The 16,055-nt window shown below is 36.0% G+C and overlaps 4 protein-coding genes and 1 long non-coding RNA gene across 7 annotated transcripts in view; 2 read left to right on the forward strand and 3 right to left on the reverse strand.

Annotated features, from left to right (window-relative positions):
- The window catches only part of LOC116025949, a 12,872-nt gene extending 9,206 nt beyond the window's left edge, over positions 1 to 3,666 (reverse strand). For 2 of the 3 annotated variants that reach the window (XM_031267374.1, XM_031267356.1), the window contains exons 1-4: positions 3,386 to 3,666; positions 3,143 to 3,208; positions 2,313 to 2,410; positions 373 to 602 (exon numbers count right to left, since the gene is read on the reverse strand). In XM_031267374.1, coding sequence (XP_031123234.1) covers positions 373 to 602; positions 2,313 to 2,410; positions 3,143 to 3,208; positions 3,386 to 3,434 — 443 coding nt within the window. In that variant the 5' untranslated portion in view covers positions 3,435 to 3,666. The remainder of the gene's footprint in view (positions 1 to 372; positions 603 to 2,312; positions 2,411 to 3,142; positions 3,209 to 3,385) is intronic. The other variant, XM_031267366.1, reaches the window with a different exon arrangement.
- Positions 3,667 to 6,671: 3,005 nt separating this feature from the next.
- On the forward strand, positions 6,672 to 8,978 carry LOC116014710 (cold-regulated 413 inner membrane protein 1, chloroplastic-like). The gene is made up of 6 exons (XM_031254685.1): positions 6,672 to 6,970; positions 7,122 to 7,235; positions 7,679 to 7,774; positions 7,872 to 7,936; positions 8,501 to 8,570; positions 8,654 to 8,978. The coding sequence occupies exons 1-6, from the start codon at positions 6,801 to 6,803 to the stop codon at positions 8,817 to 8,819; spliced, it is 681 nt and encodes a 226-aa protein (XP_031110545.1). The 5' UTR covers positions 6,672 to 6,800; the 3' UTR covers positions 8,820 to 8,978.
- Positions 8,979 to 9,289: 311 nt separating this feature from the next.
- LOC116014575 (leucine-rich repeat extensin-like protein 5) lies at positions 9,290 to 12,006 on the reverse strand. Its single transcript, XM_031254614.1, has 4 exons — positions 11,796 to 12,006; positions 10,450 to 11,097; positions 9,873 to 9,972; positions 9,290 to 9,742 (listed from the first exon to the last, which is right to left on the reverse strand). Exons 1-4 carry the CDS (start codon positions 11,980 to 11,982, stop codon positions 9,565 to 9,567), a joined length of 1,113 nt encoding a protein of 370 aa, XP_031110474.1. The 5' UTR covers positions 11,983 to 12,006; the 3' UTR covers positions 9,290 to 9,564.
- On the forward strand, positions 10,888 to 12,549 carry LOC116014793. Its single transcript, XR_004097497.1, has 2 exons — positions 10,888 to 11,018; positions 11,774 to 12,549. It is a non-coding gene; the product is annotated as an uncharacterized LOC116014793 (long non-coding RNA).
- An 892-nt stretch (positions 12,550 to 13,441) lies between these two features.
- The window catches only part of LOC116015025 (carboxyl-terminal-processing peptidase 1, chloroplastic), a 7,915-nt gene continuing 5,301 nt past the window's right edge, over positions 13,442 to 16,055 (reverse strand). Inside the window, exons 7-13 of the mRNA XM_031255011.1 lie at positions 15,362 to 15,406; positions 15,167 to 15,250; positions 14,656 to 14,694; positions 14,512 to 14,574; positions 14,149 to 14,278; positions 13,997 to 14,059; positions 13,442 to 13,916 (exon numbers count right to left, since the gene is read on the reverse strand). Of these exons, the coding sequence (XP_031110871.1) occupies positions 14,004 to 14,059; positions 14,149 to 14,278; positions 14,512 to 14,574; positions 14,656 to 14,694; positions 15,167 to 15,250; positions 15,362 to 15,406 (417 nt within the window). The 3' untranslated portion in view covers positions 13,442 to 13,916; positions 13,997 to 14,003. The remainder of the gene's footprint in view (positions 13,917 to 13,996; positions 14,060 to 14,148; positions 14,279 to 14,511; positions 14,575 to 14,655; positions 14,695 to 15,166; positions 15,251 to 15,361; positions 15,407 to 16,055) is intronic.

Consider the following 16,055-nt stretch of genomic DNA (forward strand, 5'->3'; position numbering starts at 1 on the left):
CCCCCCCCCCCCCCAACCCCATCCAAAACAGAAACCACAAAAGAGTGCATCCTTTACTGTGAGTCTCTACTCTCTAATTTGAAACACCAGACTTAGAACAGGTACAGTTTCTTTCTCTTTTGTTGTTTGAAAGCTATTTTAAACTCTATTCTCAAAAAAATTGGCCTTTCTTCTTGATCCATTTGGAGCCTTGATGATTTTTAAATGGGAAGCCAACTACATTACGGGAGTGATTTGGAAACTTTTACTGGTATTCAGTTAGAGCATTTTCACTATGCATGAATAGAAATGTCATAAGTGTGATATGTGAATTAACTTTCCAAGAAAATTTTACTACAGATTATTATTGCATGACAATGTCCAAGAACTTACCTACGAACATCATCTGGATCATCAGAATAAGTTATGGCAAAGAGGCAATATTCATACCACAAACCGACAGAGAATGGTGTTAACTCAACTGCCTGCTCAAAGGTTTCAACAGCCTTATCAGCATTACATAGCCGGGCCTTGTGATAAGCATATCGCTTCCAATACCAGTGACATAATGGGAACTTCGACAAAAGGGAGTCATAAGCCAAAGAAATCATATCTATGTCATCCTGAAAGAATTTCAAGAGCAGATTTCACTTGCACCATCCATGAAACCTCAAAATAGAGTTGAATATTATATGCACCATCCTCACCCTCCTTTCTCCCTCATACACAAAAAAGCTAATGCACATAGCGAAAGCTTCTCAAAGACTGTAATATCACAAAGAAGTATAGACATAAATACTATCCAAGCACTTTTCCAAAGAAAAATTTTATATTTTTAATGGTAAAATATTAATTTCAGAGGAAGTTGATGACCTACTAAGCGCTCTACAATTACTATCACTGCACCAAAATAGATATCAGTAATTTTTGTGCACTATCTTGGTGCAGTTGTAATGATAAATACATATCATTATTTATTCCAAATTTCATAAAGAAAACTGGCCTCCGAAAGCTAACATAAATGAAAAACAAAGAGTCCAACTACATCAAAGCCCATTGATTCAGCAAATGTCAGAAAGTGGTATCCTTGAAAGACTTCTGCTTCAGTAAACAAAGAAATGGAAAAAGAACTAATATCCCAAAGAACGGTCTGATACGGTCATTTTTACCTTTTTCATGAATATATAGCATTTCATTCAACAAGGTCTTCATCATTTTTCTGTTCTCAAACTCCCAAAATTTAATACTAACATTTCTTTGTATACATCAGAAGAAAACACAAGATAGAAAATTACATAAACCTAGACCACTCCTACCATATCAGCAAAAAAGAGAAGGTTAATCCTGTTAGGAGGGTCAAAAATATGAAGACCATACAATAGGTGCTCATGAAACAAACCCTCTTCCTCAACTGAATGCAGAATGAGGTATTTTCACAATCAATAAACAAACCCTCTCTATAGCTCCAGTACACTTACCCAGTGCATAAAAGGTGATCACAATCCTCACTATGCCTCAAACACAAAAACACAGATCACATATTCAACTCTGTTCTGATATGCTTGTGTTATCCAAAGAGCATTTAAAAATAGACACAGTTTCTGTGAACATGTCATGGAAGATAAATAGAGCGCACAATGAATAGGAAATGAAAACTCCCAACAGGATCAAGTACTAGGGGCAAAAAAGGCAGGCTTTGCATTGACTGTAAGTCCTCCACAAGGCATGGTAACAGCACTGGGATTTAATATGCTTTACAATAATATTGTCTATCACCATTTTCCTTGCTTCAAGATGGGTGATTGTGACATTCCGCTCTTATTTAGGTATAAAAACAAAATTGTTCCCCTTTTGTTTGTCTTTCAAACTAATTTGATCTGAATGTCTGGACTCTGGAGTAGCTGTGAATCTAATGTTTCAATTTTTTTTTCTTCAGCTGTGTCTATTTCTCTCAATTTCAGGTTATATTGTTCTTAAATTCTGAATGTTCTGCAATTTCTACAAATTTGTAAGACCAATTAGTATTATTTTTCATACTTTTTTAAAAACAAGTCAGTTGGTTTCTATCGTCACTTGTAACCTGTAACATAGTAAACCTCTTACCGAACACATAAACACAAATAAGACACCAAAAATGCCCAATGCATTCTTGGCACAGTTCACACACCATAGTGCATGAGACTTCAGTTCTGGACATTTTTGTGTTTAGACTGCTATCATCAACTAAACCAAATTCTCAAAATGCATTTTAATGGCTTCAAACTAATAATTGGTATAGAGCACAGTCACCAACTATAAGGCAGAGTATAAGTTCTGTAGAATAGACAACTTACAGGATGAATTTTCTCAATTTCTGTGATCAGTGAGTTCCAAGCACCAAAGTCTAGTGAGTCTCCATTAATCAGTTGATGAAGTCTTTCACGGCAGCTATCTACAAAACAAGAAACATAGCTACATTTGTGGCACCAGGCAACCCCAAAATACGCACACATGTGATACGCCATATGCTCTCCTAAAATTTTGGGTAGAAGTAAATGTACCAGGGAAGTACTGCAGAGATCCCAATATTATGGACATTTACATATATCAATAAACATACTTGAGTGTACAATAATTCAAACACATAAATTTAAGTGAATTTTTTAAATGAAAACTAACACTGAAAGAGTGATAGACTTTTTCAAAAACAAGCAACTATTCCAGGGTATTTGCACCAAACTTAATCAGGAAAATTTTGATTAATGATTATAGTAACATCAGCTTAGTTAGTGAATTTATTCAGAATCAAGGAAAATTATAATCCAGATGACTGTTTATGTTTCCTTTAAAACAAAATTTGCTACTTCTTTAATTTGTTTCAACATTTTTTTTCCTGAAAAATTGGTCAAAATGAAAAGAACTCTAATACCACTATTGTACTTGTTGGAGATCTGTGATTCAGACAATAATAGGTTTTGAAGAGAAATCAAGTAATCAACACATTTACCATAAGAGATCCACCAATTAAGTTTCTGCTGTAGACATTTTCATACACAGAGATATAATTTCATCATTTAAATTATAATTAAAGTCAGGGACATATCCATGTACAAGCATTTACAAACATCCGTTTCTTCAATGAAAACCAAGAATCCAAGAGTGAAAAATTAGTAGGATTATAAACCTGCAACTGATTGAGCTTCCTCTAAAGCATTTTCCATTACGACATCACCTTGAACTTTCCTACTCTCTGCATTAATAAATTCAAACACGGAGATGCAAACTCGTAAAGATCACTGCAAAAGGTTCAAACTTTGGGCATATATCCTCAAATGGCACACCCGCATACACACATAACACTCTAAAACCATAAAGGCGAGATGAAACATCAGAGTTTAAGTGAGAAAATAGGTAGCTGAGCTTGAACCTTCAGAGAATTGGGGTCTGTTTGCGACATCGGAACTCTGAGAATCCATGTAAAGCCAGAGAGAATGAGAGATTACTGACACCGAAACTGGTTCCCCTCGCCGAGAACTAGGATAACTGTGACATCACACTCGATGTACGGAAAGGTAGGCGGTTACAGGTGGCGCTGCAACGCCGGAAAAGGAGAGTGTGAACGGAGGAGCATCGGAGCTTGTTGGATTATAATTTTCATTTGATTGGGTTATTGGGGTTTAAGGTCGTAGAGGTCAAGCCGAAATTATTCGGTAGCAAATCTTGCACTTCTGTATTATTGTACTGAAACTTGTTTTTATTTTATTTTTAAAACTTTTTTTGGGTGGCTATAGAATCGTAGTCACTACTTTTAAAAAAAAAATAATAATAATAATAAGGTCCAAATCGATCACAATACATAATTTAAAAAATATAATTAGGACATTACATTAAAAAAAAAATTTTAAAAAGTGCCCTTAAACATATGCAATTTCATATTTTTTTTAGTGTTATTAATTCTGTTACAGTAACATCTGTTCATATATATTTTTCTAAGCTACTGAAACTCAATGAGTTAATATCGATCGACCCATTCATGTAGTCTAACCACAAGTTCTCTAGCTATGCAATTTCACTTAATTCATTAATGTCATGTTTGGTTGGATGGAAAATGGTTTCCAAAAAGTTGAGGAAAATGAAAGATTATAAGTTGTTTGGTTGGATAGAAAATGATTTCCATGGAATTTAACTTTCCAAATAAGAAGGAAAACAAATTCCTAAGTAGAGTTAAGTATTTTCTTTTTCAAAAAAGGTGGGAAGAAAGTATTAAGTTTTGAACTATTTTACCCTCAACCAAATTTATTAATTACACATGTATATATTGTCAAACCATTATTATTAAGGGCATATTGGTCTTTATATTCATAATTCATTATCATTCTAAACCTAACCAAATAATGGAATTCATATTCCCAGTAAAATAATAGAATTCATATTCCCAGTAATTTCTTTTCTACCAACCAAACAGTGGAATCTGTTTTCCTAATAATTTATTTTTTATGAAATTTAAATTTTATTTTTTAAAATATTTTCCAGCGAAATGGAATTAATATTCCCAGTAATTTCTTTTCTACCAACCAAATAGTGGAATCTGTTTTCCTAATAATTTATTTTTTATGAAATTTAATTTTTATTTTTTCAAATATTTTACAGCGAAACTAACGCACTTTAAAATAAAAACTTAAATTCTCCATTTCCCCCAAATCTCCGCACGCCTAATACGCCTATCATCATCTCCAAAAAGGGTCAAAGCCCAAAATGAAGCAAGGTTTTGAACCTAAAATCTCTTGTCTAAACAAAGAACACTTTACCACTACACCACACATTCCACTTGTTTTATATTTGTTTAATATGTATAGTAATACTTTTCTTTTAAAGTACTAAAGTTTCAAAAAGGAAAATGGATTCACAGAATCAGATCATAGAAGGTAAGGATTAACATCCCTCTTTGTTAGATTGCTACTATAGGTGTGTTTCAATTATTAGTCAAATTAAATTATCTTGCAAATTTGTCATCTTTTCATTCATCACATAACATCTTAAATAGCATCACAATGTACTAATTTTAAACAAGACACCAAAAGTTTGATAGTCTAAAAACACATGTATCCAAACCGTACGTATTAAATACTAATACACAATAATGAAAAAATAATTCATGAATCCAATAAGTAATTGATGATTTCTTGGGCTGAAAATGGTGTAGAATCTCTTGCACGAATTGAAAACTGTAGTTTGCCCTTAGTTTTTTCACGCTTTATTTCCTATATCATAAGTAAAGAAAATGTTAAGCTATACAAAACTTATGAGCACAATTACTTTGTTTGGAAAACTAAAATTGCCACTCACATGTAATTTTTAGGGTTGAGTTTCTGTGTAATTTCGTACAAAGAAACAAAAAAGAGGATACTAAGTCTTATCTTTTGTGATCTGATTTTGTGAATCCATTTTCCTTTTTGAAATGTTAGTACTTTCAAAGAAAAGTACTACTATATATATTAAACAAATATAAAACAAGTGGGATGTGTGGTGTAGTGGTAGGGTGTCCTTTATTTAGATAAGAGGTATTGGGTTTGAAACCTTGCTTCATTTTGAGCTGAATTTTATAGTTTTATGCCAAATCACAAAATTGTGACATAGCAATTTCAATGCCACATGGACAGACTTAACGGAAAAAATAAACGGTGTTAAGTATTGTCCTGACTAAATTGAACAGTTACTAACAGTGATGAATCTGCACAAATTATACAACCTGTACCTGCTGCCCATGATGTTATTATGGTTTATGTGGATGCAGCAGTTTTCTCAGACCAGGATCAGGCCTTTTTTGGTTGCATGGTATTGGATGGGGATGGAAGCTTCTTGGCAGCCCGAAATGGTTCTTTAAGGTGTTTAAACGATGCTCATTTGGCCGAGGCTATGACTGTTAAAGAAGCTCTTTCATGGGTTAAGGAAAGAGATTATACTAAAGTTAAGGTTCTCTCAGATTGTCAGACGGTTTGCTTATTGTTGAATGGTTCAGGATCTGATTTATCTTACGCTGGATGTGTTATTAGTGCATGTCAAGAATTAAGTCGACACTTTGAAATAGTGTCTTTTGAGTATATTTCTAGACCAGTGAATAAGTGTGCTCATGCCTTAGCTAGAGCGGCTCGTTCGCAAACTGGTCCGTCTTGTTGGACTTCTTCTATTCCCGATTGTATTGTTCGATTGATTTAATAATATTGGATGTTGGTTTTCAAAAAAAAAAAAATAGAGACTAAATTGAATTAAATAGAGACTAAATTGAACAAAACACTATAGTACACGAACCTTACAGGTACTTTGGCCCTGTTTGGTAAATAATCAGCCTATCAGCCAATTTTGGCTTATTTGACCACTATTTAGTTGTTTGGTTAATAAGCTTTTTGTAATTCCAAAATGCTAAAATTCAAAAGGTTACTCAAATAGTCTTTTCAATTAGCTTTTTGATAAAAGAAATTATACCAACAGCTATCAGCTAACAGTTAATCTATCAAACAATTTTCTACAATAAACTAATGTTATCAACTAATCATACTTTTTAATCCAAACAGCCAACACAATCCGCTAACAGTCATTTACCAAACAACAAATTTGACCCTAAAAAAAAAGTGTTGTTTTCAGTCATTACTGTCAAGCCCACGGGCTACAACACCTATATCTAGAAATATTGACAGATGGCAATTGGCGACCTATGACAATGTTACTTGATTGTTAAGTTCTTGGGAGTGCTGTCACCGATCCATCACTCTGAGCTATACTGCTATCTCCTCCCACTATCTGACTATCTTCCCCAATTAGTCGGCGAAAACGATACAGAGAAAATGCTGAGTCTTTCTCTATCCTATCCATCCCGCTCCTCTCTCTACAGCAATGGCTTGCTTTCTTTGAAGTCTCCTCCGCCTTTTCACCGCCCCACACTTTCCCGTTTCTCTTCTCAATCCCCTTCGCTCCAAAGCTCCACCTTTCTTGGCTACAAATACAACCCCCTCAGGTAAAAGGTTTTCAAATTTCGTTTTTCTTTATAGCATTCATGGTTTGTGACCTTAGTCTCAGTTAACCTGTTCAAAAAAGTTTTGATCTTTAAATGAGAAATTCTTGATTTTTTTTTTTTAAATTTTCTATTTCATATGCATCTGTTTCAGTGTTTCGGTTGATCTCAAGGGAGGGATGAAGAAGAGACTGAGAAGTGGAGTGGTTTGTTACTCTGCGGCTCTGACCCCTCGAAATCTCCATTGGGTCTGCACTGTCTCCTCTGTGTAAGTAAATATTTTTTTCACTGTTTTTGTTATTATTATTTTTACTGTTTGCGCATCCTTTCTTATTTGTAAATGTTTGGCAATAAAAGTATAGCACAGTCTCTGGTCTTCCTTTCAAGCTGTTATCTTGATCTTGGATATTCTCATTTTCTAATAAAATTTCAATTTTACCATGGTTCACAGCTAAATGTTTTTTTTTAATTGATTCCTACTTTCCCAAGCTGAAATGATCAGTCTAGAAATTTGGATTGGTCCTAAAGACCCAATGAAAGTATAAATATTTGCTTAGACATAAGACTATATGATGATTCTTTTCCTCCATTTTCCTCTGAATCTTCACATGATTACTATGACATTGGGGCTATTTTTAGGTCAATGCTGTTTAGTATAAGTGTCAAGACTTGCATGTTTTATTCTCACAATTATTCGATTCTCTTCCTTAGGGTTTTGATGCTTGCCAAGGGAACTTCTATTCACAAATCTTTTCTTGTTCCTTTGTTTGCTTTGCAAGCCCCTTCAACTCTCGACTCATGGATCAAGTAAGCCTCTCTCCTTAATTTTTGTGGTTTATCATCATGGTGAGTGCATGCTATTAAATTCCAAGCTTCAATAAACAAATTGAACGTTGATTTGCAGGGGTGAGTATGGCTTTTGGACAGCATTCTTAGCACTGCTTGTTCGCCTTTTTTTCTTCTTTCCTGGTAAGTTTTATGGTAGTTTCTGTGCTTTGTTATATTGGTCACTCTTTAAGTAATATAGTATACCCAATCAACATTATTTGAAACATGGAGTTGCCTATTTTAGAAATCTTAGAAATGTCAGATAGAAATTCCTGGTTTTTTTTTTCTGCTTGTTAACTTAAGACTTGATGAAATGAACACGAGGGCTTCACCCATACTGAGCCTAATATTGAATCTCTTGTTTTCTGCTTTGGTATTTTATTTCATTTCTTTGACGAGTAAAAATGTTGCAGTATTCATCTTTTTCATAATGAGAAAACCATACGAGGGCAAATCAGTTAAGAAATTTCAAATTCAAAAGTTAATACTACTAATCTTGTTTCACAAAATAAATCTTATTCCCCTAACATTTCTAGAGGGGAAAATAGAAGGAAAAGAATAACAATTAAGAATGTGGCAAATCAGTTGTGTCTTACTGCATTGCATGGAAATTGAACCAAACAAGTGGAAATACCAATTTTGAGTTGTCAAAGATGCTCATATTAAAGATACCTGAGATTGGCCATCCAACTTCTTTATTTTCAGGTGAACTGGAACTTCCATTTATTGCATTACTGATGGTAATTGTGTCCCCTTATCAAGTTTCAAACTTAAGGTTAGTAAAATTCATTTGCTGACTTCATTAGCATTCTAATTTGTTTATATCGATGTTCAATTCCTCTTTATTGCGCTTGGCAGGGGGACAAAGGAGGGGGTCGTTCTTTCCTTACTGATATCAGCGTATCTAGCTTTCCAGCATTTCTCACGGATTGGAAGCTTGCGAAAAGCATTTGATCAAGGTTCAATCATTGCAACCCTAGCCATCTTGTGTATTGTTGTTGTACCTTGGTTGCTCTTGATCTGAACTGAATAGAGAAGCATCATGAAATTGGCTTCTCATGTAAATTATTGGGCTAATAATATCCATATTTCTTTTAATCTTTGACAATGAGGAGGCATAAAAATCACTATAGTCAGTTCATTTTGTTGGACTCGTTAAAAGTTACACCTTCACATTCTTGCACGATGCTTTAAACTTTAAGGTTTTATTTATTTATTTATTTTGTATTACACTATTACCGATGCTTGAAAGAATGTCTCAAGGGTCAAGGGCAGATTGTTAAGAATAAGGATCACAGGGAAAATTGTAAAGTTTCAACCTTGTGGGGGTTTAGAATGATCTTAGTTTAAGATTAGGGTTAATGGTTCAGCTAATCTTTAAAGGCTTTCTAGCATTGAGTAAGTTTCCCAGTAATGGAGTATTTGTCTTCAGAGCATATGTCGGTTCCCGGGGCAATGTACATGACTTCTTTTGCTAAATAAATTGAACTGAGATTTTGTGGTCTAAAATATTTATTAACTGTGGAATTAAAGCTATAAAATGCTGACTACATCAAGATGCTGTTCTTCACTATCTCCTGGCTTCCTACTGGTGCTAAAAGCCATACAAAGGTGAAAAATAGCAACTGCCTCTTGGTGAAGGGTCATGAGCTCTCGAGCATCATGACGATTCCCTCTGCCTCTTAAGAGAGATTATAGTGTGTAGAGGCGCTAAATGAATTGTTGTCTTGTTGCAACTTCAATGGCCAAATCCTTCATTTATTCTGACTTTAGATATGGTTTGTTGCAATGAGCGATAGGATAGAAACCATGACACCTAGTATTAGATTTCCTGAGAAGGCGTATGCCGAGTTGGGGGAACCTGTTGGTGCTCCATAGTCTGTTGGTTCCGGAACATAGCCTGTTGTTTGTCCAGCTGGTGGATACAGGCTCACCGGTGTTGGTATGCTGTATAGGAAAAAAATACAAATGAATATATACTTGTTTTAAACAAAGTGTAATTGAAATTCAATTAAACCATTTTTTCCTTGCTCTAAGCCAAGTATTATCAAAATTCAATGTGATTTAGAAATTTTACCTTGGCGGCATGGGGGTTGGAGGAGGCATGGGGCTTGGAGGTGGCTGTGCAGGGGGTGTGGGGGTAGCTTTCGGTGATGCATAGTGACAGTTCCCAGTACCTGTAGGGATTGAAGGATAACATAGGGGAAAATAGAACTGTCATGATCTAATAGACTAAAGTAGTATGATAAGTAATCTTGAATTGCCCCCGGGGCATAGCTCAGTGGTCGGAAGGTTAAGTGTGGGTGTAGTGCCTAGCGAATACCCGGGTTCGAATCCTCACTGGGAGAGGAATAAACCTTGGGAAAAAAGCAAAGCACTCATACCTCGCGATTTACCTCCTCTCACAGAACCCAAGGGCATGGGTGAGAGGGGCCTATAGGTTTGGGGTTCAAACTTATAAGTAATCTTGAATCTATGAGATATTAGTTTTGCATAAGATATAACATAAGGTAGAAAACAAGAACTAAGCATGTAACCTCATTGCCGGGTTACAGTATATTTCTTATTTTGATATGTAAAGTCGGGTAATCTAAACGATAGAAAAATAGGAGAAATTATTAAGACATGATGTGATTTTTGTACGAGTTTCTTACTTGGATCAGTAGTAGCAAGCTGTGCTGTTCCTCCAAAGACACAGCTGGTAGGAACTGGGTTTTTTTGGTAGTAGTCATTGAATGCATAAGAGGCATGATCTTTAAGCGTGTTCGGGTCATAACAACTTGCACCTGGCTGAATGGCTGAACAATCTGCACCACCAAATCCACAAGCATAGTCGAGGGCTACCTGTAAAGCAGTCTCTGAAGCACCTGGGTTGGCAATACACCATGACCCGCCTGAGGTTCCAGGACCATTTGTTGGCGTGGGATTTGTAGTTGGGTTTGGATTTGTTGCCCCTGGATTGGGATTGGGATTGGGGTTGGGGTTGGGGTTGGGATTGGGATTAGGATTTGTTGTGCCTGGATTGGGATTGGGATTAGGATTCGGATTTGTTGTGCCTGGATTGGGATTAGGATTAGGATTAGGATTTATATCTGGATTTGGATTGGGATTAGGATTAGGATTTATATCTGGATTTGTGTCACTTGGCGGTGTAGTTGGATTGATGATGGGAACATTATCTGGAGCCGTATCAAGCTGGTTATCATACATCGTTCGGGAAAAGGTAATTTGCTCATCTTGAAAACCTATTTTTTTGCTTTTCCTGATTGCTTCTGAGGGGTGTTTCTCTGATATGCTTGTACCTGAAGAAACAGTAAACCACATTGATACTTTCCTTCTGAATATGTTTTCTTCAATTCCATATCCTCATCAAGAATTTAACACAATCCTTGAACAGACAGACTCCCACATTCTAGGATTTGCATACATGCATGCAATCATCTCCTATAAGTTTTGTCGAAAACTGCATCATCTTAACTCATAATGCTGGATTCAGAACGAATATTTACAAAAGATTGTATAGATATAAAGCACTGTTCTTCATGCATATTTCCATGTTTTAAAGCATATCTAGCTGTGAAGGCATAGCCAGCCAGAAACCTTTTTTTGTTAGACCACGAGGTGTCCTGAGTAGACCCTAACTATAGGAGTCCCCTTTAAGCCAATACCATACTCAGACTAATCCTTGTTTGCACCGGGCCAACCCAATTAAAGGGTGAAGTGTGTGTATGGTGCCTAGTGGCACCGATGCTGATAATACCAGGTACAATCATATCTACTATTTTTTCTTGTACCGGATACTATCAGCACTAGTACTAATAGTACCTGATACAATCAAGTATATCATAATCATACATGATTGTGCCTAATACTATCGGTACCATAGAAAACTCCTGAAATTCTATTATTCTGCAATTCTTATGTTTCGAAATCTGCCAATATTATCTGATCAGATGTTTTTTGCTGCTCATACATCAGATGAAACTCGAGAAAACATTACCTGGAAGAAGGAAGAGACAGAAGAAGAGACATGAGATGGCACTGCATGGAGCTCCTGAACCCATCCTTCCAGTTGCAATGAATAATAATGTCTTGTTGTTAATGGCTCTGATGGGTTGACAGAAAATGGGTGATTTCTCAAAGAAGAGAAGCAATAGAAATAATGTATGCTGTGAGGGAGAAGCCATTTTTGGAGGAGATTGTATATATATAAATAATAAAGTGTGAAGAATCAAAGGTTTCTTGGATTAGAGCAGAGGTTAGTGTTATGGAATAAAAGAAAACTTAGGGGAGGAGGCATTGGATAGGTGGGAAGTGCAAGCAAGGGAAGGTGCCTAAATAGGAGAAAAGATGTTTGGGGAGGGCCATAGGGGAAAAAGGGGAGATCTGTTTGGAAATGCAAGTCTCAAGCTTTTTCAATGGTGGTTTTCTGTACAAATAACCATGTTGCAGCAGCATGGTGTTTTACAAAAAGGCCCCGTAGGGTTAGCTCAAGTGGTCGACTATTTGACTTAAAGTTAGCATTTTACTGGTAGGATGTTCTAACACTTTGAGGGCTCTCCAAATTAACAAAAGTGTCGAGATGGGTCCCATTTGTGCAAAATCAATGACAGGACTGACTGGGAGGCTGTTTGGGCGACTCGGGATTTAGGATTGGTCTGGCGATATCATAAAACACAGAATTTGTCTTCGTACCCCCCCACCCCCATAACTCTCAAGTGTCTCTACCTTTTTGGTGATGTGTACAGTGGAAAGACAAGAAACTGGCAACAAAAAATTGGATGTTGCAGACACCTGGTGCTTTCTAAAATGGACAATCTTAAGATGCAAAGTGTCTAAAGATGGGCTACAACCTTGTAAGTTAAAGGTTTCAAGCTCATTTAAAAATTGCTTTTTGATACCATTCTTGAGATTGGTGGCTCTAATCAGGAGTTTGGTCGCAGGGTTGAATATTGTTTACGTTTCTTTAGGAATCTCTCTTTCTCTCTCTTTCCCATGATGATAATATGATACGGAGTATTATATTACGGATCCTGTTACTTTATTTATTTACTATTTTTCTGCAAGATTTTATACAAGATTAATAATTAAACCTTAGAACAAGTTCTTGTTTAACTTAGATTGTGCTTTCGAGCTCGGGGCTTGAGCTAACCTCACACCTTGGTTAATCATGCACCCCTAGCCAACATGTCTGGGGCTAAGATCATCAATTGTTATACTGTGAATCTTGATACAAGCAATGTTGCAGAAGGCACTAGGCGGCCGGGCCGCCTAATTTCCACTCAAAACGAAAATTAATTATAAAAAAAAAATTCGATGACTCAACTAAGTTCGGAGTTAACTCGGCCATTTAAGCAACCAGCTGATTAGTAACAGCTTACACGCCGTTTTACCTCGGCCTAGGAGCACCTAGTACCTAGCCACCTAGGTAGGCCTAGGTTGATTTTTACAACATTAGACACAAAATCATTTTTCATATGAACTTGTATCAAAATATAATAGATATATAATCTATAATATACTAAAAATGAATTTATATCAAGATTCAACTTGCAAGATGAATCTCAAAATACACGATATAATTTGCCCGAGACATATGAGTGAGCTAACTATTTCCTTCATCAATAATTTATGTAATAAGCGCGCTAAAAGATCTAAGCATGTTTGGATTGTTAAATCTAATAGTGTATTACACGAGAGAGAAATGAAACGCAGTGTGAAAGAAAATGAACATGTATTTACATTGGCTGACCACAAATCCTACCAAGAATTTCATGTTTTCTACTAGTCTTAGGTTTTCAGTCCAAAAGCATCTCAGAAGAATATAATCTGATTCTGTATAGACATCAATATACTGCAAGTATCACTTTATGTACAAAATATCCTAGGACAAATCGGCAGATTTCTTCTACCAGAACCTTTACACGCAAGGATCACACCATATGACCAGTTGGCTTTTTGGTTTAGTAAACTTTAATCAACTGCTTGCATCTTCGTCCCTTTTCACTGTAAACGATTGTTTTTGGGTTGAATTAAAGAACCCAATGAAGGAAGTCCAAGCGATAAATCCATCCAGACATGGATAATGATCTGAAGTGGAAGAGCTCGGGAACCACGAAACCTATATACACACAATGGATTAGGCAATAAGGAGATTGGGAAATCCAAGAAAGAGATGGGTAATTGCAAACCATCGGAAACCTTGGTGTTATCCGTCTTTTGGCTTGTGACATTTAGACAGGTGTTTGGAGACTTCGTTCCAAGCTGCAAGCATTTGATGCGTGTGTATATTAGATTATAGGCGGAGGACACTTCCCTCTTTCATTATAACTAATGGACTGAAAGGTGCTTACCAGGGAGATTCCTGAAATCAGGCTCAATACCGTTGCCGTTAATGTCCATGTGATTTGGTGTGACATACTTCCCAATAGTAACAACTACACCCGACCCATCTTGAAGCTCGAAGACAGATTGAATCAGGCCCTGCCCAGCAAAAGTAAACAATGTATTGAGTTATTGAATACTTGCCACGCCATTGCTCTCTATATTAAGGACGTATCCCATAGAAATTCTTGGGGATCATCAAAAGGGACAGAGTAAAACTTTCACTAGCAGTACGCGTAAATATATTGCAATATTCTTTCCATACATTTTATTACTACTCAAAATTAGAGTACTTGTATGAAGATTTTGAAAAATCCAATAAATAGTAAGACCTTTCCATAAGTCCGTTCCCCAACAAGGACAGCTCGGCAGTTATCATGAAGTGCAGTAGCAACCTGAGGTGAAAATCATAGTTCAAGGAGTGTTCATTGTGACAAAATATACCATAGGAAAAGAGTACAGTTTGAGTAGCTCACAATTTCACTGGCACTTGCTGTATTTTTATTCACCAGAATCTGCATTAGAAGTCAGAAGGTAAAATAATCCATACAATAGAAGTATAGAGACAGAACTACCAGATAAGTAGCCAGCTACAACTTTTACATTAAGATTTGGTGTTGCAGGCATTCTTATTCAGTAGATCATCAATGGAAACAGTGCTAGACCTAAGACTCCAACATGCAAATCTGCCAAACTATTTTCAATATTTTGTCCTATAATGCTTACTGTGCAATCTACAAATACAATAGTAAGTTCCATTTTTTGTCCCCAAATTTGAATAGCTAAGTTGCATTTCTTTCCACCTCTTACAAACCTAGTGGTGCTCAGGAATACACATCACTGTCTTAAATTAGGAACGATTTTAACACAATTTGGAAGTTGGGAAAATTGTGGACCTTGTTTATAATAAAACACAAAAAGGAGAGAATTTACTCAGATTCCATATAACCAAAAATTAGTTACTCTACTAAGAGAATAGTTGCTTACAATAACAGGGGTAGTAATTAGAGGTGGAGCTTCTGCAACAATACTTCGTGTGTACTGTGGATCCCTTCCAACAGTGTAAGTTATCTGCCCAAAATCAGTAGGGTAAAGCAAGTTATTAAATATTAAGAATATATGCATATTCCTTTACAATGAAGCTTCAATTCTTAGTATCAATAATTTACAAATTGAGCATACCGTCTCCCCTTCATTTAGAAAAAGTTTGGCAATTTCAACACCAGCCTGAAATAGAGAAAGTACAGTTAGGTATGATGATAAATTCCAAAAATGTCAATGAATGCATATACGACTCTAACTAAATTCACGTCTTATAGGGTCAAGGAATACTATAATGTAGAGTAGAATTTTTTTCTGAAACATAAGTGAGATTGAAAAGAATAACAAGTTGAATGCATTTTTTACAGTCTACTATTGATGAAGATATGGAGACTCAAAATTATCAGTTTTTCCTTGCTCAACTTTTCATATTATTAATACATGTATTTTTAAGTGTGTGCATGTGGAAAGAAACAGAACAATAAATTATCAAATCAAGTCCAATCCACAAAGTTTTTTATGCGGATTTCTTGGAGAAAAGATCAATGGAGGAAGATGCCAAGAAGGACAGAGTCTGAGAGCTCAAAAATGAAAGAAGGCCAATGTATGCAGCATACTGGCATGAAAATAGCAACGCAGAGACAAATCACATTTCCATTACTTGTAAGCTGCAGCTTTGCTCTTTGTTTCTCTTATTATTATTATTGGTTTCTCCTTCCAAACTCCACATAAGAGAGAAAATGGTGATTTAAAAAAAAAAATTACAAAATACCTCATTTACACCTTTAGTCCACCGCCCCCCCCCCCCCCCCCCCCCCCCCCCCCCCGCCGTACC

The sequence above is a fragment of the Ipomoea triloba genome, chromosome 1, assembly GCF_003576645.1.
Source record: "Ipomoea triloba cultivar NCNSP0323 chromosome 1, ASM357664v1".
In the NCBI taxonomy this organism is placed as follows: Eukaryota; Viridiplantae; Streptophyta; class Magnoliopsida; order Solanales; family Convolvulaceae; genus Ipomoea; species Ipomoea triloba.